General features: G+C 48.7%; 2 protein-coding genes across 9 annotated transcripts in view; one reads left to right on the top strand and one right to left on the bottom strand.

Moving 5' to 3' along the window:
- CCM2 (CCM2 scaffold protein) overlaps positions 1 to 15,016 on the bottom strand; it is a 28,715-nt gene extending 13,699 nt beyond the window's left edge. For 4 of the 5 annotated variants that reach the window (XR_011313925.1, XR_011313926.1, XM_069729179.1 and 1 more), the window contains exons 1-2: positions 14,859 to 15,016; positions 12,616 to 12,873 (exon numbers count right to left, since the gene is read on the bottom strand). Coding sequence is in view for 2 of the 5 variants with exons in the window: in XM_069729179.1 (XP_069585280.1) it covers positions 12,616 to 12,645 (30 nt within the window). In the remaining 3 variants the exon portion in view is untranslated. Of the gene's footprint in view, positions 1 to 12,615; positions 12,874 to 14,837 lie in introns of all 5 variants that reach the window. The other variant, XR_011313927.1, reaches the window with a different exon arrangement.
- A 13-nt stretch (positions 15,017 to 15,029) lies between these two features.
- Positions 15,030 to 23,518, top strand: ANAPC15 (anaphase promoting complex subunit 15). 4 transcript variants are annotated; one of them, XM_069729186.1, is made up of 5 exons: positions 15,030 to 15,150; positions 17,947 to 18,090; positions 22,791 to 22,850; positions 23,037 to 23,171; positions 23,237 to 23,518. In XM_069729186.1, the coding sequence occupies exons 2-5, from the start codon at positions 17,971 to 17,973 to the stop codon at positions 23,282 to 23,284; spliced, it is 363 nt and encodes a 120-aa protein (XP_069585287.1). In that variant the 5' UTR covers positions 15,030 to 15,150; positions 17,947 to 17,970; the 3' UTR covers positions 23,285 to 23,518. The 4 variants fall into 4 exon arrangements, with proteins under 4 accessions (XP_069585287.1, XP_069585284.1, XP_069585285.1 ...); XM_069729183.1 differs by having other exon boundaries at positions 15,107 to 15,190; XM_069729184.1 differs by lacking the exon at positions 15,030 to 15,150 and having other exon boundaries at positions 17,952 to 18,090; positions 22,699 to 22,850.
- The last annotated feature ends 4,309 nt before the right edge of the window (positions 23,519 to 27,827 follow it).

Genomic DNA, 27,827 nt, shown 5'->3' with positions numbered 1-27,827 from the left:
TGTGCCCCCCATAGTCTGACCTCCATCCTACACCCATAGACATAATATGGAGAAAAGTATGTGCCCCCCATAGTCTGACCTCCATCCTACACCCATAGACATAATATAGAGAAAAGTATGTGCCCCCCATAGTCTGACCTCCATCCTACACCCATAGACATAATATAGAGAAAAGTATGTGCCCCCCATAGTCTGACCTCCATCCTACACCCATAGACATAATATGGAGAAAAGTATGTGCCCCCCATAGTCTGACCTCCATCCTACACCCATAGACATAATATGGAGAAAAGTATGTGCCTCCCATAGTCTGACCTCCATCCTACATCCATAGACATAATATAGAGAAAAGTATGTGCCCCCCATTATCTGACCTCCATCCTACACCCATAGACATAATATGGAGAAAAGTATGTGCCCCCCATAGTCTGACCTCCATCCTACACCCATAGACATAATACAGAGAAAAGTATGTGCCCTCCATAGTCTGACCTCCATCCTACACCCATAGACATAATATAGAGAAAAGTATGTGCCCCCCATTATCTGACCTCCATCCTACACCCATAGACATAATATGGAGAAAAGTATGTGCCCCCCATAGTTTGACCTCCCATCCTACACCCATAGACATAATATAGAGAAAAGTATGTGCCCCCCATAGTCTGACCTCCATCCTACACCCATAGACATAATATAGAGAAAAGTATGTGCCCCCCATAGTCTGACCTCCATCCTGCACCCATAGACATAATATAGAGAAAAGTATGTGCCCCCCATAGTCTGACCTCCATCCTGCACCCATAGACATAATATAGAGAAAAGTATGTGCCCCCCATAGTCTGACCTCCATCCTACACCCATAGACATAATATAGAGAAAAGTATGTGCCCCCCATAGTCTGACCTCCACCCTACACCCATAGACATAATATAGAGAAAAGTATGTGCCCCCCATAGTCTGACCTCCATCCTACACCCATAGACATAATATAGAGAAAAGTATGTGCCCCCCATAATCTGACCTCCATCCTACACCCATAGACATAATATAGAGAAAAGTATGTGCCCCCCATAGTCTGACCTCCATCCTACACCCATAGACATAATATAGAGAAAAGTATGTGCCCCCATAGTCTGACCTCCATCCTACACCCATAGACATAATATAGAGAAAAGTATGTGCCCCCCATAGTCTGACCTCCATCCTACATCCATAGACATAATATAGAGAAAAGTATGTGCCCCCCATAGTCTGACCTCCATCCTACACCCATAGACATAATATAGAGAAAAGTATGTGCCCCCCATAGTCTGACCTCCATCCTACACCCATAGACATAATATGGAGAAAAGTATGTGCCCCCCATAGTCTGACCTCCATCCTACACCTATAGACATAATATGGAGAAAAGTATGTGCCCCCCATAGTCTGACCTCCATCCTACACCTATAGACATAATATGGAGAAAAGTATGTGCCCCCCATAGTCTGACCTCCATCCAACACCCATAGACATAATATAGAGAAAAGTATGTGCCCCCCATAGTCTGACCTCCATCCTACACCCATAGACATAATATAGAGAAAAGTATGTGCCCCCCATAGTCTGACCTCCATCCTACATCCATAGACATAATATAGAGAAAAGTATGTGCCCCCCATAGTCTGACCTCCATCCTACACCCATAGACATAATATAGAGAAAAGTATGTGCCCCCCATAGTCTGACCTCCATCCTACACCCATAGACATAATATAGAGAAAAGTATGTGCCCCCCATAGTCTGACCTCCATCCTACACCCATAGACATAATATGGAGAAAAGTATGTGCCCCCCATAGTCTGACCTCCATCCTACACCCATAGACATAATACAGAGAAAAGTATGTGCCCCCCATAGTCTGACCTCCATCCTACACCCATAGACATAATATGGAGAAAAGTATGTGCCCCCCATAGTTTGACCTCCATCCTACACCCATAGACATAATATGGAGAAAAGTATGTGCCCCCCATAGTCTGACCTCCATCCTACACCCATAGACATAATATAGAGAAAAGTATGTGCCCCCCATAGTCTGACCTCCATCCTACACCCATAGACATAATATGGAGAAAAGTATGTGCCCCCCATAGTCTGACCTCCATCCTACACCCATAGACATAATATAGAGAAAAGTATGTGCCCCCCATAGTCTGACCTCCATCCTACACCCATAGACATAATATGGAGAAAAGTATGTGCCCCCCATAGTCTGACCTCCATCCTACACCCATAGACATAATATAGAGAAAAGTATGTGCCCCCCATAGTCTGACCTCCATCCTACACCCATAGACATAATATGGAGAAAAGTATGTGCCCCCCATAATCTGACCTCCATCCTACACCCATAGACATAATATAGAGAAAAGTATGTGCCCCCATAGTCTGACCTCCATCCTACACCCATAGACATAATATGGAGAAAAGTATGTGCCCCCCCAGTCTGACCTCCCATCCTACACCCATAGACATAATATAGAGAAAAGTATGTGCCCCCATAGTCTGACCTCCATCCTGCACCCATAGACATAATATAGAGAAAAGTATGTGCCCCCCATAATCTGACCTCCATCCTACACCCATAGACATAATATAGAGAAAAGTATGTGCCCCCCATAATCTGACCTCCATCCTGCACCCATAGACATAATATAGAGAAAAGTATGTGCCCCCCATAGTCTGACCTCCATCCTACACCCATAGACATAATATGGAGAAAAGTATGAGCCCCCCATAGCCTGACCTCCATCCTACACCCATAGACATAATATGGAGAAAAGTATGTGCCCCCCATAGTCTGACCTCCCATCCTACACCCATAGACATAATATGGAGAAAAGTATGTGCCCCCCATAGTCTGACCTCCCATCCTACACCCATAGACATAATATAGAGAAAAGTATGTGCCCCCATAGTCTGACCTCCATCCTGCACCCATAGACATAATATAGAGAAAAGTATGTGCCCCCCATAATCTGACCTCCATCCTACACCCATAGACATAATATAGAGAAAAGTATGTGCCCCCCATAATCTGACCTCCATCCTGCACCCATAGACATAATATAGAGAAAAGTATGTGCCCCCCATAGTCTGACCTCCATCCTACACCCATAGACATAATATGGAGAAAAGTATGAGCCCCCCATAGCCTGACCTCCATCCTACACCCATAGACATAATATGGAGAAAAGTATGTGCCCCCCATAGTCTGACCTCCCATCCTACACCCATAGACATAATATGGAGAAAAGTATGTGCCCCCCATAGTCTGACCTCCCATCCTACACCCATAGACATAATATAGAGAAAAGTATGTGCCCCCATAGTCTGACCTCCATCCTGCACCCATAGACATAATATAGAGAAAAGTATGTGCCCCCCATAGTCTGACCTCCATCCTACACCCATAGACATAATATAGAGAAAAGTATGTGCCCCCCATAATCTGACCTCCATCCTACACCCATAGACATAATATAGAGAAAAGTATGTGCCCCCCATAATCTGACCTCCATCCTGCACCCATAGACATAATATAGAGAAAAGTATGTGCCCCCCATAGCCTGACCTCCATCCTACACCCATAGACATAATATAGAGAAAAGTATGTGCCCCCCATAGTCTGACCTCCATCCTACACCCATAGACATAATATGGAGAAAAGTATGAGCCCCCCATAGCCTGACCTCCATCCTACACCCATAGACATAATATAGAGAAAAGTATGTGCCCTCCATACTCTGACCTCCATCCTACACCCATAGACATAATATAGAGAAAAGTATGTGCCCCCCCATAGTCTGACCTCCATCCTACACCTATAGACATAATATAGAGAAAAGTATGTGCCCCCCATAGTCTGACCTCCATCCTGCACCCATAGACATAATATGGAGAAAAGTATGTGCCCCCCATAGTCTGACCTCCATCCTACACCCATAGACATAATATGGAGAAAAGTATGTGCCCCCCATAGTCTGACCTCCCATCCTACACCCATAGACATAATATGGAGAAAAGTATGTGCCCCCCATAGTCTGACCTCCCATCCTACACCCATAGACATAATATGGAGAAAAGTATGTGCCTCCCATAGTCTGACCTCCATCCTGCACCCATAGACATAATATGGAGAAAAGTATGTGCCCCCCATAGTCTGACCTCCATCCTACACCCATAGACATAATATGGAGAAAAGTATGTGCCCCCCATAGTCTGACCTCCCATCCTACACCCATAGACATAATATGGAGAAAAGTATGTGCCCCCCATAGTCTGACCTCCATCCTACACCCATAGACATAATATGGAGAAAAGTATGTGCCCCCCATAGTCTGACCTCCCATCCTACACCCATAGACATAATATGGAGAAAAGTATGTGCCCCCCATAGTCTGACCTCCATCCTACACCCATAGACATAATATGGAGAAAAGTATGTGCCCCCCATAGTCTGACCTCCCATCCTACACCCATAGACATAATATGGAGAAAAGTATGTGCCTCCCATAGTCTGACCTCCCATCCTACACCCATAGACATAATATGGAGAAAAGTATGTGCCCCCCATAGTCTGACCTCCATCCTACACCCATAGACATAATATGGAGAAAAGTATGTGCCCCCCATAGTCTGACCTCCCATCCTACACCCATAGACATAATATGGAGAAAAGTATGTGCCCCCCATAGTCTGACCTCCATCCTACACCCATAGACATAATATGGAGAAAAGTATGTGCCCCCCATAGTCTGACCTCCCATCCTACACCCATAGACATAATATGGAGAAAAGTATGTGCCCCCCATAGTCTGACCTCCATCCTACACCTATAGACATAATATAGAGAAAAGTATGTGCCCCCCATAGTCTGACCTCCATCCTACACCCATAGACATAATATGGAGAAAAGTATGTGCCCCCCATAGTCTGACCTCCCATCCTACACCCATAGACATAATATAGAGAACAGTATGTGCCCCCATAGTCTGACCTCCCACCCTACACCCATAGACATAATATGGAGAAAAGTATGTGCCCCCCATAGTCTGACCTCCATCCTACACCCATAGACATAATATAGAGAAAAGTATGTGCCCCCCATAGTCTGACCTCCATCCTACACCCATAGACATAATATAGAGAAAAGTATGTGCCCCCCATAGTCTGACCTCCATCCTACACCCATAGACATAATATGGAGAAAAGTATGTGCCCCCCATAGTCTGACCTCCATCCTACACCCATAGACATAATATAGAGAAAAGTATGTGCCCCCCATAGTCTGACCTCCATCCTACACCCATAGACATAATATAGAGAAAAGTATGTGCCCCCCATAGTCTGACCTCCATCCTACACCCATAGACATAATATGGAGTCGTCCTCTGCAGATATAACATCTCTCGCTCTTCTGGGAAGATTTTCTACAAGATTTTGGAGGCGTCTGTGGGAATTTCTGCCCCTTAATTCAGAAGGACATTTGTGGGGTCAGACCCTGATGTTGGGGGTCCGGGCTCACAATCTCAATTATAGGATGGGGCTGGGGTCCGGTCTCTGTGCGGCCGCTCATGTTCTCCCCTCATGTCTGTATGGAGCTTGTGCACTGGGCACCGTCATGGGGGGCAGATCAGGGTCTTCCCCAAACTGTTCCCACAAAGCTGAAGCTACAATTGTCCACATCTTGTGCTGAAGATTAAGATTTCCCATCACTGGAGCTGAGGGTCCGAGGAGGCCCCCGATAACAGCACATAGCATTGTGCCCCCTGTATAGATGGTGGAGGGGGATAATGCAGTCGGGGGGGAAGTCCTCCTGGAATCACCAAACCCAGACCCCTCCAGACGCAGAGACGTGCGATCCGTCACTGCACAGAACACGTCTCCTCCAGAGTCCAGTGACGGCGTGTTAGTAAACCCATCGCCGATTTCTTCCTGGAGGGCCGCATGTGACCACGGCTTGTGTGGGAATGACAGCTTAGACCTATTCCTGCTAGTGTGGCTAAGCTGTAATACTAGACACCACCAGGGAGCAGGTGGGGCGCTGCTTTTACAAGATGGGAGCAACCTTTTTCCAGTCCTGTACGAGTTCCTGATGTTTTTTTTAAGCAGCTTGAAATCTAAGCGAGCAATGATTGTGAGACAGACCTGCCCTAGGATTTCCTCCTTACATTCGGCAGCTGCAATCATTTCATGTCCTGCCGCAGCGATATATTCGGAGGAGGGCAGACATGACAGCCCCATAGATATACATGGAGAAAAGTGTGGACATGATCGCCACCTAGTGGTAATACAGTAAAATAACTACAGACAAGGTGGTCTCATTGCACAACGTCCATCTGTGAACTCCACCAGGGGCCACTACTTAGTCCTGGGACCCCGGCACCTCTGCCACGGCAGGATCCGGCCGCCGTGTGATGCCACATTGTGCCAAACTCAATGGTGACCTGATGGGAGCGGTGTATAAACCCGACACGGCAGCCAGGAGGCGCCACCACGGTGTTCCACGCAGCCACTGACGCCCCGGAGACGAGCGACACGTTACTATCGGAAGGCATCTACAAGCGGAGCCGTGTACCTGGGAGCACTGGACACCGCGCCATCAATAATGCACCATCCCGGTGTCAGCAGCTGCTGCTCACAGGGGAGGATCTGTTACAGTCGCATTCACTCTAGATAGTTAGCTGTGAGAAAACTGTATATGTTTTATCTCCACTGATACATTGTCACGAACAATCTGAGCAAGATTTTCTGATGCTGCCATGTTTAGCTCACAAATGATTGTCTAGGCTGGAAACAAGTGTGAGGTCAGGACAGGCTGTAAGCCTCTAGATGTATGAGATGTATGGAGGATTATTGCTATTCACTGACAGCAAGCAGGCTACAATGAGGAAATGCAGCAGAGCGCTGGGCAGAATCGCATCGTGAACCTGGTACTGGCTGCCGGCTCTCCTGACCCGAGCGTCACAGTAATACATAACACTGCTGCTGCCATCGCATGAGCTATACGGCTCAGCCCTTATATAGGGCTCCACCGGCCGCCATGTGAGGCGGGGGGGGGGGGGGGGGTGCTGATTTCTGCAGAATTGATGCAACATCGACAGCACTGCAGCCGATCAGTGACCTCAGAGCAGATTGTGCATCCACTCAGGCAGAGACTCTGATCGTTATCGTCTGCAGCCAGACAGCGAGAGCAGCAGTGGAGACTCAGCCCTGGACCTGGGGATGGGAATAGAGCACATGATTTTTTGTTTGTTTGTGTTTAAACAAACTGCAGTTAAATAACAAGAGTTTTCCAAACTGTAAGATCCTGGTTGTGCTCCCCATCAGGAAACCTGTGCATGAATCCACTAAACCTAAAGGGGTCCCCGATGTTACAAAACCTCATGTGTCTGCAATGGAAGTTATATAATGAGGGCAACAACTGGAAACACATAAAAGAGGAAGAACAGCCTGGAACCTGCACTAAATATACATCAGTACAGGAGGAAAAGTCACAAAAGACGACCTCCGAGCATCTACAGGTGTAACCAGAAGAACTAACACACAGCATGAATATACAAAGAAAAGGCTGGGATGCTCCATACACAACATAACATATCCTCTACTGATCCTGAGTTACCTCCTGTATTATACTCCAGAGCTGCACTCACTATTCTGCTGGTGCAGTCACTGTGTACATACATTACTGATCCGGAGTTACATCCTGTATTATACCCCAGAGCTGCACTCACTATTCTGCTGGTGCAGTCACTGTGTACATATATTACATTACTGATCCTGAGTTACATCCTGTATTATACTCCAGAGCTGCACTCACTATTCTGCTGGTGCAGTCACTGTGTACATACATTACATTACTGACCCTGAGTTACATCCTGTATTATACTCCAGAGCTGCACTCACTATTCTGCTGGTGCAGTCACTGTGTACATACATTACATTACTGATCCTGAGTTACATCCTGTATTATACTCCAGAGCTGCACTCACTATTCTGCTGGTGCAGTCACTGTGTACATACATTACATTACTGATCCTGAGTTACATCCTGTATTATACCCCAGAGCAGCACTCACTATTCTGCTGGTGCAGTCACTGTGTACATACATTACATTACTGATCCTGAGTTACCTCCTGTATTATACCCCAGAGCAGCACTCACTATTCTGCTGGTGCAGTCACTGTGTACACACATTACATTACTGATCCTGAGTTACATCCTGTATTATACCCCAGAGCAGCACTCACTATTCTGCTGGTGCAGTCACTGTGTACATACATTACATTACTGATCCTGAGTTACCTCCTGTATTATACCCCAGAGCAGCACTCACTATTCTGCTGGTGCAGTCACTGTGTACATACATTACATTACTGATCCTGAGTTACATCCTGTATTATACCCCAGAGCAGCACTCACTATTCTGCTGGTGCAGTCACTGTGTACATACATTACATTACTGATCCTGAGTTACCTCCTGTATTATACCCCAGAGCAGCACTCACTATTCTGCTGGTGCAGTCACTGTGTACATACATTACATTACTGATCCTGAGTTACATCCTGTATTATACCCCAGAGCAGCACTCACTATTCTGCTGGTGCAGTCACTGTGTACACACATTACATTACTGATCCTGAGTTACATCCTGTATTATACCCCAGAGCTGCACTCACTATTCTGCTGGTGCAGTCACTGTGTACATACATTACATTACTGATCCGGAGTTACATCCTGTATTATACCCCAGAGCTGCACTCACTATTCTGCTGGTGCAGTCACTGTGTACATACATTACATTACTGACCCTGAGTTACATCCTGTATTATACTCCAGAGCTGCACTCACTATTCTGCTGGTGCAGTCACTGTGTACATACATTACATTACTGATCCTGAGTTACATCCTGTATTATACTCCAGAGCTGCACTCACTATTCTGCTGGTGCAGTCACTGTGTACATACATTACATTACTGATCCTGAGTTACATCCTGTATTATACTCCAGAGCTGCACTCACTATTCTGCTGGTGCAGTCACTGTGTACATACATTACATTACTGATCCTGAGTTACATCCTGTATTATACCCCAGAGCAGCACTCACTATTCTGCTGGTGCAGTCACTGTGTACATACATTACATTACTGATCCTGAGTTACCTCCTGTATTATACCCCAGAGCAGCACTCACTATTCTGCTGGTGCAGTCACTGTGTACATACATTACATTACTGATCCTGAGTTACATCCTGTATTATACCCCAGAGCTGCACTCACTATTCTGCTGGTGCAGTCACTGTGTACATACATTACATTACTGATCCTGAGTTACATCCTGCATTATACTCCAGAGCTGTACTCACTATTCTGCTGGTGCAGTCACTGTGTACATACATTACATTACTGATCCTGAGTTACATCCTGTATTATACCCCAGAGCTGCACTCACTATTCTGCTGGTGCAGTCACTGTGTACATTACATTACTGATCCTGAGTTACATCCTGTATTATACCCCAGAGCTGCACTCACTATTCTGCTGGTGCAGTCACTGTGTACATACATTGCTGATCCTGAGTTACATCCTGTATTATGCTCCAGAGCTGCACTCAATATTCTGCTGGTGCAGTCACTGTATACATACATTACATTACTGACCCTGAGTTACATCCTGTATTATACTCCAGAGCTGCACTCACTATTCTGCTGGTGCAGTCACTGTATACATACATTACATTACTGATCCTGAGTTACATCCTGTATTATACCCCAGAGCTGCACTCACTATTCTGATGGTGCAGTCACTGTGTACATACATTACATTACTGATCCTGAGTTACCTCCTGTATTATACTCCAGAGCTGCACTCACTATTCTGCTGATGCAGTCACTGTGTACATACATTACATTACCGATCCTGAGTTACATCCTGTATTATACCCCAGAGCTGCACTCACTATTCTGCTGGTGCAGTCACTGTGTACATACATTACTGATCCTGAGTTACATCCTGTATTATACCCCAGAGCTGCACTCACTATTCTGCTGGTGCAGTCACTGTGTACATATATTACATTACTGATCCTGAGTTACATCCTATATTATACCCCAGAGCTGCACTCACTATTCTGCTGGTGCGGTGACTGTGTACATACATTACATTACTGATCCTGAGTTACATCCTGTATTATACCCCAGAGCTGCACTCACTATTCTGCTGGTGCAGTCACTGTGTACATACATTACTGATCCTGAGTTACCTCCTGTATTATACTCCAGAGCTGCACTCACTATTCTGCTGATGCAGTCACTGTGTACATACATTACTGATCCTGAGTTACATCCTGTATTATACCCCAGAGCTGCACTCACTATTCTGCTGGTGCAGTCACTGTGTACATACATTACATTACTGATCCTGAGTTACCTCCTGTATTATACCCCAGAGCTGCACTCACTATTCTGCTGGTGCAGTGTGTACATACAGTCATGGCCAAAAGTATTGACACCCCTGCAATTCTGTCAGATTATACTCAGTTTCTTCCTGAAAATGATTGCAAACACAAATTCTTTGGCATTATCTTCATTTAATTTGTCTTAAATGAAAAAACACAAAAGAGAATGAAGCAAAAAGCAAAACATTGATCATTTCACACAAAACTCCAGAAATGGGCCAGACAAAAGTATTGGCACCCTCAGCCTAATACTTGGTTGCACAACCTTTAGCCAAAATAACTGCGACCAACCGCTTCCGGTAACCATCAATGAGTTTCTTACAATGCTCTGCTGGAATTTTAGACCATTCTTCTTTGGCAAACTGCTCCAGGTCCCTGATATGTGAAGGGTGCCTTCTCCAAACTGCCATTTTTAGATCTCTCCACAGGTGTTCTATGGGATTCAGGTCTGGACTCATTGCTGGCCACCTTAGAAGTCTCCAGTGCTTTCTCTCAAACCATTTTCTAGTGCTTTTTGAAGTGTGTTTTGGGTCATTGTCCTGCTGGAAGACCCATGACCTCTGAGGGAGACCCAGCTTTCTCACACTGGGCCCTACATTATGCTGCACAATTTGTTGGTAGTCTTCAGACTTCATAATGCCATACATGCGGTCAAGCAGTCCAGTGCCAGAGGCAGCAAAGCAACCCCAAAACATCAGGGAACCTCCGCCATGTTTGACTGTAGGGACCGTGTTCTTTTCTTTGAATGCCTCTTTTTTTTCTCCTGTAAACTCTATGTTGATGCCTTTGCCCAAAAAGCTCTACTTTTGTCTCATCTGACCAGAGAACATTGTACCAAAACGTTTTAGGCTATTTCAGGTAAGTTTTGGCAAACTTCAGCCTGGCTATTTTATGTCTCGGGGTAAGAAGTGGGGTCTTCCTGGGTCTCCTACCATACAGTCCCTTTTCATTCAGGCCCCGACGGATAGTACGGGTTGACACTGTTGTACCCTCGGACTGCAGGGCAGCTTGAACTTGTTTAGATGTTAGTCGAGGTTCTTTATCCAACATCCGCACAATCTTGTGTTGAAATCTCTTGTCCATTTTTCTTTTCCGTCCACATCTAGGGAGGTTAGCCACAGTGCCATGGGCTTTACACTTCTTGATGACACTGCGCACGGTAGACACAGGAACATTCAGGTCTTTGGAGATGGACTTGTAGCCTTGAGATTGCTCATGCTTCCTCACAATTTGGTTTCTCAAGTCCTCAGACAGTTCTTTGGTCTTCTTTCTGTTCTCCATGCTCAATGTGGTCACACAAGGACACAGGACAGAGGTTGAGTCAACTTTAATCCATGTCAACTGGCTGCAAGTGTGATTTAGTTATTGCCAACACCTGTTAGGTGCCACAGGGAAGTTACAGGTGCTGTTAATTACACTAATTACAGAAGCATCACATGATTTTTTGAACAGTGCCAATACTTTTGTCCACCCCCTTTTTATGTTTGGTGTGGAATTATATCCAATTTGGCTTTAGGACAATTATTTTTGTGTTTTTTCATTTAAGACAAATTAAATGAAGATAATAACAAATAATTTGTGATTGCAATCATTTTCAGGAAGAAACTGAGTATTATCTGACAGAATTGCAGGGGTGCCAATACTTTTGGCCATGACTGTACATTACTAATACTGTGTTCTACTCCAGTGCTCCATAAAGAAAGTATAAAGATCAGATATTTCCCCAGATTATCAGATTCAATACCAAACATTATACTCCAGTCACATCCAGAGCAGCAGCCACAACTCTGCACAATGCACCTCTATGACCATCAGTACACAAATGAGTGCAGGTAAGTTTGCAAATGCACATTACAGGCAACTAGAAAAAAAAAAAATCAAAACTATGATTGCAGCTCTGAAGTACTTGTAATTCTGCACAAGACCATAGATTAGGCTGAGTCACAATCACCGCCACAACGGCTCCACTATAGACAGTGATCACCAGCAATATAATATAACAGTGGCGACCATCACGCTGCAGGCTTTCTACGGATACATGCGACCGGGTTCGGACCCAAGAGCTTACAGTCCTCTCCACATAGCGACATTTCCCACATTTGCTTTCACCTTTTTGCCCTTCTTGCCGTCATCTTCCATCTCTCAGCTGCGGAGTCTCCTCCTCCTGCGATCCTGGGGGGCAGATGACGAGCGGGGAGAGGTGGGGGGTGGTGTCGCTGTCGCCCGTGATGAGGAGGTCAATGACATGCCTGCAGCCCAGCCGCCACAGGGGGATTATGGGAATGCGGGGCCCTCTGGTGGGAGCAAGATATGGCGATATTACTGCAGACGTGAAACCTGGCGACAGCGTCAACGTGAGTTCTGCATCTGTGAGAGAAGAGGAAAGGAATGAGACAAGGGGACAGATAATAGTGATACACACTGGTGAGGAGGGGACAGGTAATAGTGATACACACTGGTGAGGAGGGGACAGGTAATAGTGATACACACTGGTGAGAGGAGGGGGACAAATAATAGTGATACACACTGGTGGGAGGACGAGGGGACAAGTAATAGTGATACACACTGGTGAGGAGGGGACAGGTAATAGTGATACACACTGGTGGGAGGACGAGGGGACAGGTAATAGTGATACACACTGGTGAGGAGGGGACAGGTAATAGTGATACACACTGGTGAGGAGGGGACAGGTAATAGTGATACACACTGGTGAGGAGGGGACAGGTAATAGTGATACACACTGGTGAGGAGGGGACAGGTAATAGTGATACACACTGGTGAGGAGGGGACAGGTAATAGTGATACACACTGGTGAGGAGGGGACAGGTAATAGTGATACACACTGGTGAGGAGGGGACAGGTAATAGTGATACACACTGGTGAGGAGGGGACAGGTAATAGTGATACACACTGGTGAGGAGGGGACAGGTAATAGTGATACACACTGGTGAGGAGGGGACAGGTAATAGTGATACACACTGTTGAGGAGGGGACAGGTAATAGTGATACACACTGGTGAGGAGGGGACAGGTAATGGTGATACACACTGGTGAGGGGACAAGTAATAGTGATACACACTGGTGAGAGGAGGGGGACAAATAATAGTGATACACACTGGTGAGGGGACAGGTAATAGTGATACACACTGGTGTGAGGAGGGGGACAGATAAAAGCGATACACTGGTGAGAGGAGGGGGACAAATGATAGTGATACACACTGGTGAGGGGACAGGTAATAGTGATACACACTGGTGGGAGGACGAGGGAACTAATAATAGTGATAAATAATGGGGGAGGACGAGGGGACAGGTAATAGTGATACACACTGGTGAGGAGGGGACAGGTAATAGTGATACACACTGGTGAGAGGAGGGGGACAAATAATAGTGATACACACTGGTGAGGGGACAGGTATTAGTGATACACACTGGTGTGAGGAGGAGGAGGGAGACAAATAATAGTGATACACACTGGTGGGAGGAGGGGCAGATAATGATACACACTGGTGAGAGGAGGGGACAGATGATAGTGATACACACTGGTGAGAGGAGGGGACAGATGATAGTGATGCACACTGGCGAGAGGAGGGGACAGATGATAGTGATGCACACTGGTGAGAGGAGGGGACAGATGATAGTGATACACACTGGTGGGAGAAGGGGACAGATAATAGTGATACACACTGGTGGGAGGGGACAGAAAATAGTGATACACACTGGTGAGGGGACAGATAATAGTGATACACACTGGGGGGGAGAAGGGGACAGGTAATAGTGATACACACTGGTGAGGAGGGGACAGGTAATAGTGATGCACACTGGGGGGGAGAAGGGGACAGGTAATAGTGATACACACTGGTGAGGAGGGGACAGGTAATAGTGATACACACTGGTGAGGAGGGGACAGGTAATAGTGATGCACACTGGGGGGGAGAAGGGGACAGGTAATAGTGATACACACTGGTGAGGAGGGGACAGGTAATAGTGATACACACTGGGGGGGAGGAGAAGGGGACAGGTAATAGTGATACACACTGGTGGGAGGAGAGGGGGACAGATAATAGTGATGCACACTGGTGGGAGGGGACAGGTAATAGTGAGGCACACTGGTGAGGGGACAGATAATAGTGATACACACTGGTGGGAGGGGACAGGTAATAGTGATACACACTGGTGAGGGGACAGATAATAGTGATACACACTGGTGGGAGGGGACAGGTAATAGTGATACACACTGGTGAGGGGACAGATAATAGTGATGCACATTGGTGGGAGGGGACAGATAATAGTGATGCACATTGGTGGGAGGGGACAGATAATAGTGAGGCACACCATGCTGTGGGCAGCACTCACGTTCCCGCCTCAGGCCTCCTCCTCGCCGCTCTCTGCTTGTTGCCGGGCGCCCCAGAATCTTTTCAAGTCTCCTGCCATGTTGGGTGTAGACTTCCCAGCAAGCAGTTCGGCACAAAAAGTGTGAAAGAGGGACTGGGCGTGGCAGGAGAGGTGACGTCATACGAGCAGCCGCAGTGATGGGAGACGTTCTATCCTGACAACTCATTATTGTCGTGGAGGGCGTGGTTTGCTGGACTGTTATCCGCCATCTTACTGGAGGCAACCGGGGATCATCGAGAAAATACGCAGCCATGTGAGTGGATGGTTCTCATCTGTGTGTACATTATAGGAGGGTGAGGTGCTGTACCTGCGTTACATGTATGTTAGGGAAATACGGGGACAGTAATGACTGACATACGGGGAGATGAGGGGACAGTAATGACTGACACACTGGGAGATGAGGGGACACTAATGACTGTGACACACTGGGAGATGAGGGGATGCTAATGACTGTGACACACTGGGAGATGAGGGGATGCTAATGACTGTGACACACTGGGAGATGAGGGGACACTAATGACTGTGACACACTGGGAGATGAGAGGACAGTAATGACTGACACACTGGGAGATGAGGGGACACTAATGACTGACACACTGGGAGATGAGAGGACAGTAATGACTGTGACACACTGGGAGATGAGGGGACACTAATGACTGACACACTGGGAGATGAGAGGACAGTAATGACTGACACACTGGGAGATGAGGGGACAGTAATGCCTGACACACTGGGAGATGAGGGGACAGTAATGCCTGACACACTGGGAGATGAGAGGACACTAATGACTGTGACACACTGGGAGATGAGAGGACAGTAATGACTGACACACTGGGAGATGAGAGGACACTAATGACTGACACACTGGGAGATGAGAGGACACTAATGACTGACACACTGGGAGATGAGGGGATGCTAATGACTGACACACTGGGAGATGAGGGGACGCTAATGGCTGTGACACACTGGGAGATGAGGGGACACTAATGACTGACACACTGGGAGATGAGGGGATGCTAATGACTGACACACTGGGAGATGAGGGGACACTAATGGCTGTGACACACTGGGAGATGAGAGGACAGTAATGACTGACACACTGGGAGATGAGGGGACACTAATGACTGACACACTGGGAGATGAGAGGACAGTAATGACTGACACACTGGGAGAAGAGGGGACACTAATGACTGACACACTGGGAGATGAGGGGACACTAATGACTGACACACTGGGAGATGAGAGGACACTAATGACTGACACACTGGGAGATGAGAGGACACTAATGACTGACACACTGGGAGATGAGGGGACACTAATGACTGACACACTGGGAGATGAGGGGACGCTAATGACTGACACACTGGGAGATGAGGGGACACTAATGGCTGACTGACACACTGGGAGATGAGGGGACACTAATGACTGACACACTGGGAGATGAGAGGACACTAATGACTGACACACTGGGAGATGAGAGGACACTAATGACTGACACACTGGGAGATGAGGGGACACTAATGACTGACACACTGGGAAATGAGGGGACACTAATGACTGACACACTGGGAGATGAGGGGACACTAATGACTGACACACTGGGAGATGAGAGGACACTAATGACTGACACACTGGGAGATGAGGGGACAGTAATGACTGACACACTGGGAGATGAGGGGACACTAATGACTGACACACTGGGAGATGAGAGGACACTAATGACTGACACACTGGGAGATGAGGGGACAGTAATGACTGACACACTGGGAGATGAGAGGACACTAATGACTGACACACTGGGAGATGAGGGGACACTAATGACTGACACACTGGGAGATGAGGGGACACTAATGACTGACACACTGGGAGATGAGAGGACACTAATGACTGACACACTGGGAGATGAGAGGACACTAATGACTGACACACTGGGAGATGAGAGGACACTAATGACTGACACACTGGGAGATGAGGGGACACTAATGACTGACACACTGGGAGATGAGGGGACAGTAATGACTGACACACTGGGAGATGAGAGGACACTAATGACTGACACACTGGGAGATGAGGGGACACTAATGACTGACACACTGGGAGATGAGGGGACACTAATGACTGACACACTGGGAGATGAGGGGACACTAATGACTGACACACTGGGAGATGAGAGGACACTAATGACTGACACACTGGGAGATGAGGGGACACTAATGACTGACACACTGGGAGATGAGGGGACACTAATGACTGACACACTGGGAGATGAGAGGACACTAATGACTGACACACTGGGAGATGAGAGGACACTAATGACTGACACACTGGGAGATGAGGGGACACTAATGACTGACACACTGGGAGATGAGGGGACACTAATGACTGACACACTGGGAGATGAGGGGACACTAATGACTGACACACTGGGAGATGAGAGGACACTAATGACTGACACACTGGGAGATGAGAGGACACTAATGACTGACACACTGGGAGATGAGAGGACAGTAATGACTGACACACTGGGAGATGAGGGGACGCTAATGACTGACACACTGGGAGATGAGGGGACACTAATGACTGACACACTGGGAGATGAGAGGACAGTAATGACTGACACACTGGGAGATGAGGGGACACTAATGACTGACACACTGGGAGATGAGAGGACACTAATGACTGACACACTGGGAGATGAGGGGACACTAATGACTGACACACTGGGAGATGAGGGGACACTAATGACTGACACACTGGGAGATGAGGGGACACTAATGACTGACACACTGGGAGATGAGGGGACACTAATGACTGACACACTGGGAGATGAGGGGACACTAATGACTGACACACTGGGAGATGAGAGGACACTAATGACTGACACACTGGGAGATGAGGGGACACTAATGACTGACACACTGGGAGATGAGGGGACACTAATGGCTGACACACTGGGAGATGAGGGGACGCTAATGACTGACACATGGGAAGAAGAGGGGGCACTAATGAGTGTGACACTCGGTGTCTTTTCTCTTGGGACGTCCTGTAGACTCCGGGTGCCTCTCATCGGATCATGTCCACGTTGTTCCCGTCGCTTTTCCCACAAGTCACGGAGTCGCTGTGGTTTAATCTGGATCGGCCTTGTGTAGACGAGAATGAGTTACAGCAGCAGGAGCAGCAGCACCAGGCCTGGGTGAGTCCACGCCACTCCACAGCCCACGCCACTCCACAGCCCACATCACACCACAGCTCGCACCACTCCACAGTCCTCACCACAGGCCACATGACACTACAGCCTGCGCCACACCACAGTCCTCACCACAGGCCACATGACACTACAGCCTGCGCCACATCACACAACAGTCCTCACCACAGCCCATGCCACTCCATAGTCCTCACCACAGGTCACATGACACTACAGCCCGCGCCACACCACAGTCCTCCCCACAGGCCACATGACACTACAGCCCTCGCCACACCACAGGCCACATGACACTACAGCCCGCGCCACACCACAGTCCTCACCACAGGCCACATAACACTACAGCCCGCGCCACAGCACAGTCCTCACCACAGGCCACATGACACTACAGCCCGCGCCACACCACAGTCCTCACCACAGGCCACATAACACTACAGCCCGCGCCACACCACAGTCCTCCCCACAGGCCACATGACACTAGAGCCCGTGCCACACCACAGTCCTCACCACAGGCCACATGACACTACAGCCCTCGCCACACCACAGGCCACATGACACTACAGCCCGCGCCACACCACAGTCCTCACCACAGGCCACATAACACTACAGCCCGCGCCACAGCACAGTCCTCACCACAGGCCACATGACATTACAGCCCGCGCCACACCACAGGCCACATAACACTACATCCCGCGCCACATCACAATCCTCACCACAGGCCACATAACACTACATCCCGCGCCACACCACAGCTCATGCCACATCGCACCACAGCCTGCCCCACTCCATAGAGGTTATCTATTTACTAGCCTGCACACTGTGTCATATTCAGTAAGTCGGCTGCACCATTGGACCGCTTATAAAGCGTACCAGAAGGCTTCTGTCCGATGCAGAGAGCACCACTGCCATAAGCTTTCAGCGGTATCACGTCACTTTGCACAGGTACACGAGGAATTTATCCTCCTTGATCTTTAAAGGCATTGGAAAGGTGCACAAACCAATCAGGGGCGAAAATTACAAAAGAAGGATCCTGTGCACGAAAATCCAGAAAGATTCCTTGTTGAACACCAGGTTTCCATCAGGTCTTTCTGTAAGACAGGACCTGACTCTATCACACTTGTAATAGGTCCAATAGAACAGGTTTCTTCTACTCACTGTGTATTTTTCGTTTGCTGTTTCACCTGTGCCTTACTGCACCAATCAATTGCAGGTCTCCTGATTGGAGCACAGCAGACATGTGACTGACCTTTTCATTCTATGTAGGGATGTGTTCCCATACGCATTGTGTATTCAGGAGTAAGGGCCTGTAAGCCGAAACACGTAGCTCGTTCCACCGCTGGGGGAGCTGCCACTGTGCATAATAAAAACTTCTCACATATCTGCTGCCTTTTTCTCTACATCACAGCCCTCGCCGCACCACAGCCACCACCACAATACAGTTCTCGCCAAACCACAGTCCTCCCATATCCCGCACCACAGCGACCACCACACCACAGTCCTCCCCATATCCCGCACCACAGCGACCACCACACCACAGTCCTCCCCATATCCCTCGCCACACCACAGTCCTCCCATATCCCTCGCCACACCACAGTCCTCCCCATATCCCTCGCCACACCACAGTCCTCCCCATATCCCTCGCCACACCACAGTCCTCCCCATATCCCTCGCCACACCACAGTCCTCCCAAATCCCTCGCCACACCACAGTCCTCCCATATCCCTCGCCACACCACAGTCCTCCCCATATCCCTCGCCACACCACAGTCCTCCCCATATCCCGCACCACAGCGACCACCACACCACAGTCCTCCCCATATCCCTCGCCACACCACAGTCCTCCCATATCCCTCGCCACACCACAGTCCTCCCCATATCCCTCGCCACACCACAGTCCTCCCCATATCCCTCGCCACACCACAGTCCTCCCCATATCCCTCGCCACACCACAGTCCTCCCCATATCCCTCGCCACACCACAGTCCTCCCATATCCCTCGCCACACCACAGTCCTCCCATATCCCTCGCCACACCACAGTCCTCCCATATCCCTCGCCACACCACAGTCCTCCCCATATCCCTCGCCACACCACAGTCCTCCCCATATCCCTCGCCACACCACAGTCCTCCCCATATCCCTCGCCACACCACAGTCCTCCCATATCCCTCGCCACACCACAGTCCTCCCATATCCCTCGCCACACCACAGTCCTCCCATATCCCTCGCCACACCACAGTCCTCCCATATCCCTCGCCACACCACAGTCCTCCCATATCCCTCGCCACACCACAGTCCTCCCCATATCCCTCGCCACACCACAATCCTTCCATATCCCTCGCCACACCACAGTCCTCCCATATCCCTCGCCACACCACAGTCCTAGCCACACCATAGCCTGCACCACAACAACCATCATACCACAGTCATCGCCACCCCACAGTCTGCACCATGGCCTGCACCACTGACGCCACCCCACAGCCTGCACCATGGCCTGCACCACTGACGCCACCCCACAGCCTGCACCATGGCCTGCACCACTGACGCCACCACCCCACACCACAGTCCAAGCCTCCCAGTTCTGCTCCTACAGTGTAAACCAGAGGTTTCCATCCACTATATATAAAGACTCATCTGCAGGTTTTTCTCAATATCTGACATGAAATCATAATAAACCTTTCCTGTTTTAGGACAATTAGGATTACCATAAATATTAATATTTGTCCAATGCCAGAATAATGAGAGGGAGAGAGAATGTTTTACGGCATTTTTATTACTTACTGCAAAGTCAGAAGTTTACATACACTAAGATTACTACTCCTTTAACCCCTTAGTGACAGAGCCAATTTTGACGTTCCTGACCACTGTCCCTTTATGAGGTTATAGCTCTGGAGCTTCAACGGATCCTGATGATTCTGAGTTTGTTTTTTCATGACATATTGTAAACGTAGTGGTAAAAATGTCTTTGATGTGAAAAAAATGGAAATTTGCCAAATATTTAGTAATTTTTGCAATTTAACTTTTAATTTTTTGCTCTTCAATCAGAGTGGTGTCAAACAAAATATCTAATAACATTTCCCACATGTCTACTTTACATCAGCAGAATTTTGGAAAGATATGTTTTTTTAAGACGTTATAAGGGTTAAAAGTTGACCAGCAATTTCTCATTTTTCCAACAAAATTTACAAACCCATTTCTTTTAGGGACATCTCACATTTTGAAGTGAGTTTGGGGGCGGGTAAAAAATACCCAAAGTGACATCATTCTAAAACCTGCACCCCTCAAAACCACATTCAAGAAGTTTATTAACCCTTCAGTTGCTTCACGAGAACTAAAGCAATGTGTAAGGAAAAAATGAACATTTAACCTTTTTCACAAAAAATTATCTCTAGACCCAAACTTATTTATTTTCACAAGGGTATCAGGAGAAAATGGACCACTATATATGTTGTGTAATTTCTCCTGACTACACCGATACCCCGTATGTGGGGGAAAGCCACTGTTTGGGCGCATGGCAGGGCTCAGAAGGTAGGGAGCATGTTTGACTTTTTTAACACAAAATTGACTGGAATCGATGGCGGACGCCATGTCACGTTTGGAGATCCTCTGATGTATCTAAACAGTGGAAACCCCCAATTCTAACACAGCCCTAATCCCAAACCTAACCATAACCCCAACACAACCCAATCACTAGCCCGAACTCTAACCCTAACTGCAAAGAATGGAAAAAAATAAAAAATAATTATTTTATTTTTATCTGAGGGGATGACAAAGGGGGATTTGATTTACATTTTTTTAGTTTGATCACTGTGATAGGGTTTATCACAGTGATCAAAATGAACCAATAGGAAAAAAATCTATTGTTGGAGGGTACCGGCCGGTGGGCACACTGCGCAGGGTCCGGGTATGGCTTAGGTATTGGGTTGTCTCAGGGGACCCCAATTCTCTCTCCTCTGTAATGCTAGATCATAACAAAAATGTTAATTTTTGGAGACCTGTCCTGTGATCTGATGAGACTAAAATTTAACTTTTTGGGCATAATGACCATCGTTACGCTTGGAGGAGAAAGGGAGAAGCTTGGAAGACTAAGAACACCATCCCCACTGTGAAACACGGCGGTGGCATCATCATGTTGTGGGTTGTTTTGCTGCAGGAAGGACTGGTGAACTTCACAAATTCATGGCATCTTGAGAAAAGAAGATTATGTGGTAATACTGAAGTAACATCTCAAGACATCAGCCAGGAAGTTAAAGCTTGGGCGGAAATGGGTCTTCCTAATGGACAAGCATACTGCTAAAATGGTGACAAAGTGGCTCATGGTTAACAAATCAATGTTTTGGAGCGGCCATCACAAAGCCCTGATCTCAACCCTATTGAAAATTTGTGGGCAAAGCTGAAAAGGCCGGTGCGAGCAAGGCGACCTACAAACCGGGATCAGTTACACCAGTATTGTCAGGAGCAATTGGCACAATTTCCAACCAACTATTGTGAGAAGCTTGTGGAAGGAGATCCCAAACGTCTAACCCAAGTCATTCAGTGTAAGGGCAATGGGACCAAATACTAATGAAATGGATGGAAACTTCTGACTTTGATTTCATGTCAGATATTGAGAAGAACCTGCAGATGTGGCTTTCTATATAGTGGATGGAAACTTCTGGTTTCAGCTGTAGATACTTTAATGTTCTTCTCCCACAGCTGCAGAGCATCGCAGAGAAAGACAACAACCTGGTGCCGATTGGGAAGCCGGCCTCCGAGGTGAGAGCCCTGACAATGGCCTTGGGGGGGTCTATATTGTAGACTGCTGGCCGCTCCTCTGCACGATATGGGGGCACCCATCCTCTGAGGACAGAACAGGGAGAAGCGGCGGCGGTTCTCCTTCACGTGCCGCTCATCATTGTCTGAATAGCAGATTATGGTAATGGTGCCTCTTTGTGTTCACAGCCGTATGATGAGGAGGAGGAGGAGGATGATGAGGATGATGAGGACAGCGAGGAGGACTCTGAGGATGACGAGGACATGCAGGACATGGATGAGATGAATGACTACAATGAGTCTCCGGATGACGGCGAGATCGAGGTGAGTGGACGCCGATCCTGTGACGATGCCGTGAGTCCAGGACTGATATCTATGGTCATCCTCAGGCCGACATGGAGGGAGCAGAGCAGGATCAGGACCAGTGGATGATCTGAGGAGCCTGCACAGGACTGAGATATAATGCGGAGGAGGCGGTACAGGACGGAGGTGCGGGGCTCATCTGCCGCATCCACCCATAGAGGAGCCCAGGACTGTGCGGTGGACGGCTCCCATGGGATGTGTATCTTACTGACTAATGAGCAGGCAATGGGGGGGCCCAAAATATTTGTTGTCTTGGGGGCATTTCTGATGTTATTTATTGATTTTACAATAAATGTAAGAAAAATTTACCAGCTCGACACTTCTTCTTTACGCTGAGGCTCTGTCATTATTTATCACTGACTCTAAAATCCCACACACTGTAGAGTCTGCAGGAGAGATCATACATGGGGCAGAGGGAGAGATCATACATGGGGCAGAGTCTGCAGGAGAGATCGTACATGGGGCAGAGTCTACAGGAGAGATCATACATGGGGCAGAGGGAGAGATCATACATGGGGCAGAGTCTGCAGGAGAGATCGTACATGGGGCAGAGTCTACAGGAGAGATCATACATGGGGCAGAGTCTGCAGGAGAGATCGTACATGGGGCAGAGTCTACAGGAGAGATCATACATGGGGAAGAGTCTGCAGGAGAGATCATACATGGGGCAGAGTCTGCAGGAGAGATCGTACATGGGGCAGAGTCTACAGGAGAGATCATACATGGGGCAGAGGGAGAGATCATACATGGGGCAGAGTCTGCAGGAGAGATCGTACATGGGGCAGAGTCTACAGGAGAGATCATACATGGGGCAGAGTCTGCAGGAGAGATCGTACATGGGGCAGAGGGAGAGATCATACATGGGGCAGAGTCTGCAGGAGAGATCATACATGGGGCAGAGTCTGCAGGAGAGATCGTACATGGGGCAGAGTCTACAGGAGAGATCATACATGGGGCAGAGGGAGAGATCATACATGGGGCAGAGGGAGAGATCATACATGGGGCAGAGGGAGAGATCATACATGGGGCAGAGGGAGAGATCATACATGGGGCAGAGTCTGCAGGAGAGATCATACATGGGGCAGAGTCTGCAGGAGAGATCATACATGGGGCAGAGTCTGCAGGAGAGATCATACATGGGGCAGAGTCTGCAGGGGAGATCATACATGGGGCAGAGTCTGCAGGAGAGATCATACATGGGGCAGAGTCTGCAGGAGAGATCATACATGGGGCAGAGTCTGCAGGAGAGATCATACATGGGGCAGAGTCTGCAGGGGAGATCATACATGGGGCAGAGTCTGCAGGAGAGATCATACATGGGGCAGAGTCTGCAGGAGAGATCATACATGGGGCAGAGTCTGCAGGAGAGATCATACATGGGGCAGAGGGAGAGATAATACATGGGGCAGTGTCTGCAGGGGAGATCGTACATGGGGCACAGGGAGAGATCATACATGGGGCAGAGTCTGCAGGAGAGATCATACATGGGGTAGAGGGAGAGATCATACATGGGGCAGAGTCTGCAGGAGGGATCATACATGGGGCAGAGTCTGCAGGAGAGATCATACATGGGGCAGAGTCTGCAGGAGAGATCATACATGGGGCAGAGTCTGCAGGAGAGATCATACATGGGGCAGAGTCTGCAGGAGAGATCATACATGGGGCAGAGTCTGCAGGAGAGATCATACATGGGGCAGAGTCTGCAGGAGAGATCATACATGGGGCAGAGTCTGCAGGAGAGATCATACATGGGGCAGAGTCTACAGGAGAGATCATACATGGGGCAGAGGGAGAGATCATACATGGGGCCGAGTCTGCAGGAGAGATCGTACATGGGGCCGAGTCTGCAGGAGAGATCGTACATGGGGCCGAGTCTACAGGAGAGATCGTACATGGGCCAGAGTCTGCAGGAGAGATCATACATGGGGCAGAGTCTGCAGGAGAGATCATACATGGGGCAGAGTCTGCAGGAGAGATCGGACATGGGGCAGAGTCTACAGGAGAGATCATACATGGGGCAGAGGGAGAGATCATACATGGGGCAGAGTCTGCAGGAGAGATCATACATGGGGCAGAGTCTGCAGGAGAGATCATACATGGGGCAGAGTCTGCAGGAGAGATCATACATGGGGCAGAGTCTACAGGAGAGATCATACATGGGGCCGAGTCTGCAGGAGAGATCGTACATGGGGCCGAGTCTGCAGGAGAGATCGTACATGGGGCCGAGTCTGCAGGAGAGATCATACATGGGGCAGAGTCTGCAGGAGAGATCATACATGGGGCAGAGTCTGCAGGAGAGATCATACATGGGGCAGAGTCTGCAGGAGAGATCGTACATGGGGCAGAGTCTACAGGAGAGATCATACATGGGGCAGAGGGAGAGATCATACATGGGGCAGAGTCTGCAGGGGAGATCGTACATGGGGCAGAGGGAGAGATCATACATGGGGCAGAGTCTGCAGGAGGGATCATACATGGGGCAGAGTCTGCAGGAGGGATCATACATGGGGCAGAGTCTGCAGGAGAGATCGTACATGGGGCAGAGTCTACAGGAGAGATCGTACATGGGGCAGAGTCTGCAGGAGAGATCGTACATGGGGCAGAGTCTACAGGAGAGATCATACATGGGGCAGAGTCTACAGGAGAGATCGTACATGGGGCAGAGTCTACAGGAGAGATCGTACATGGGGCAGAGTCTGCAGGAGAGATCATACATGGGGCAGAGTCTGGAGGAGAGATCGTACATGGGGCAGAGTCTGCAGGAGAGATCGTACATGGGGCAGAGTCTACAGGAGAGATCGTACATGGGGCAGAGTCTGCAGGAGAGATCATACATGGGGCAGAGGGAGAGATCATACATGGGGCAGAGTCTGCAGGAGAGATCGTACATGGGGCAGAGTCTACAGGAGAGATCATACATGGGGCAGAGTCTGCAGGAGAGATCATACATGGGGCAGAGTCTGCAGGAGAGATCATACATGGGGCAGAGTCTGCAGGAGAGATCATACATGGGGCAGAGGGAGAGATCATACATGGGGAAGAGTCTGTAGGAGAGATCATACATGGGGCAGAGTCTGCAGGAGAGATCATACATGGGGCAGAGTCTGCAGGAGAGATCGTACATGGGGCAGAGTCTACAGGAGAGATCATACATGGGGCAGAGTCTGCAGGAGAGATCATACATGGGGCAGAGTCTGCAGGAGAGATCATACATGGGGCAGAGTCTGCAGGAGAGATCATACATGGGGCAGAGTCTACAGGAGAGATCATACATGGGGCCGAGTCTGCAGGAGAGATCGTACATGGGGTCGAGTCTGCAGGAGAGATCGTACATGGGGCCGAGTCTGCAGGAGAGATCATACATGGGGCAGAGTCTGCAGGAGAGATCATACATGGGGCAGAGTCTGCAGGAGAGATCATACATGGGGCAGAGTCTGCAGGAGAGATCGTACATGGGGCAGAGTCTACAGGAGAGATCATACATGGGGCAGAGGGAGAGATCATACATGGGGCAGAGTCTGCAGGGGAGATCGTACATGGGGCAGAGGGAGAGATCATACATGGGGCAGAGTCTGCAGGAGGGATCATACATGGGGCAGAGTCTGCAGGAGGGATCATACATGGGGCAGAGTCTGCAGGAGAGATCGTACATGGGGCAGAGTCTACAGGAGAGATTGTACATGGGGCAGAGTCTACAGGAGAGATCGTACATGGGGCAGAGTCTGCAGGAGAGATCGTACATGGGGCAGAGTCTACAGGAGAGATCATACATGGGGCAGAGTCTACAGGAGAGATCGTACATGGGGCAGAGTCTACAGGAGAGATCGTACATGGGGCAGAGTCTGCAGGAGAGATCATACATGGGGCAGAGTCTGGAGGAGAGATCGTACATGGGGCAGAGTCTGCAGGAGAGATCGTACATGGGGCAGAGTCTACAGGAGAGATCGTACATGGGGCAGAGTCTGCAGGAGAGATCATACATGGGGCAGAGGGAGAGATCATACATGGGGCAGAGTCTGCAGGAGAGATCGTACATGGGGCAGAGTCTACAGGAGAGATCATACATGGGGCAGAGTCTGCAGGAGAGATCATACATGGGGCAGAGTCTGCAGGAGAGATCATACATGGGGCAGAGTCTGCAGGAGAGATCATACATGGGGCAGAGGGAGAGATCATACATGGGGAAGAGTCTGCAGGAGAGATCATACATGGGGCAGAGTCTGCAGGAGAGATCATACATGGGGCAGAGTCTGCAGGAGAGATCGTACATGGGGCAGAGTCTACAGGAGAGATCATACATGGGGCAGAGGGAGAGATCATACATGGGGCAGAGTCTGCAGGAGAGATCATACATGGGGCAGAGGGAGAGATCATACATGGGGCAGAGTCTGCAGGAGAGATCATACATGGGGCAGAGTCTGCAGGAGAGATCGTACATGGGGCAGAGTCTACAGGAGAGATCATACATGGGGCAGAGGGAGAGATCATACATGGGGCAGAGTCTGCAGGAGAGATCATACATGGGGCAGAGTCTGCAGGGGAGATCATACATGGGGCAGAGTCTGCAGGAGAGATCATACATGGGGCAGAGTCTGCAGGAGAGATCATACATGGGGC

Source organism: Ranitomeya imitator, chromosome 6, assembly GCF_032444005.1.
Source record: "Ranitomeya imitator isolate aRanImi1 chromosome 6, aRanImi1.pri, whole genome shotgun sequence".
NCBI classification, from domain to species: Eukaryota; Metazoa; Chordata; class Amphibia; order Anura; family Dendrobatidae; genus Ranitomeya; species Ranitomeya imitator.
Note: the sequence above shows the minus strand (reverse complement) of the source record. Positions and strands in the feature narration are given on the sequence as shown.

Excerpts from the sequence above, each read along its gene's own strand:
- ANAPC15 (XM_069729186.1), top strand. The coding sequence starts at position 17,971 with ATGTCCACGTTGTTCCCGTCGCTTTTCCCACAAGTCACGGAGTCGCTG. Across the intron at positions 18,091-22,790 it reads AGCAGCAGCACCAGGCCTGG|CTGCAGAGCATCGCAGAGAA; the intron begins GTGAGTCCACGC and ends CTTCTCCCACAG. Across the intron at positions 22,851-23,036 it reads TTGGGAAGCCGGCCTCCGAG|CCGTATGATGAGGAGGAGGA; the intron begins GTGAGAGCCCTG and ends TTGTGTTCACAG.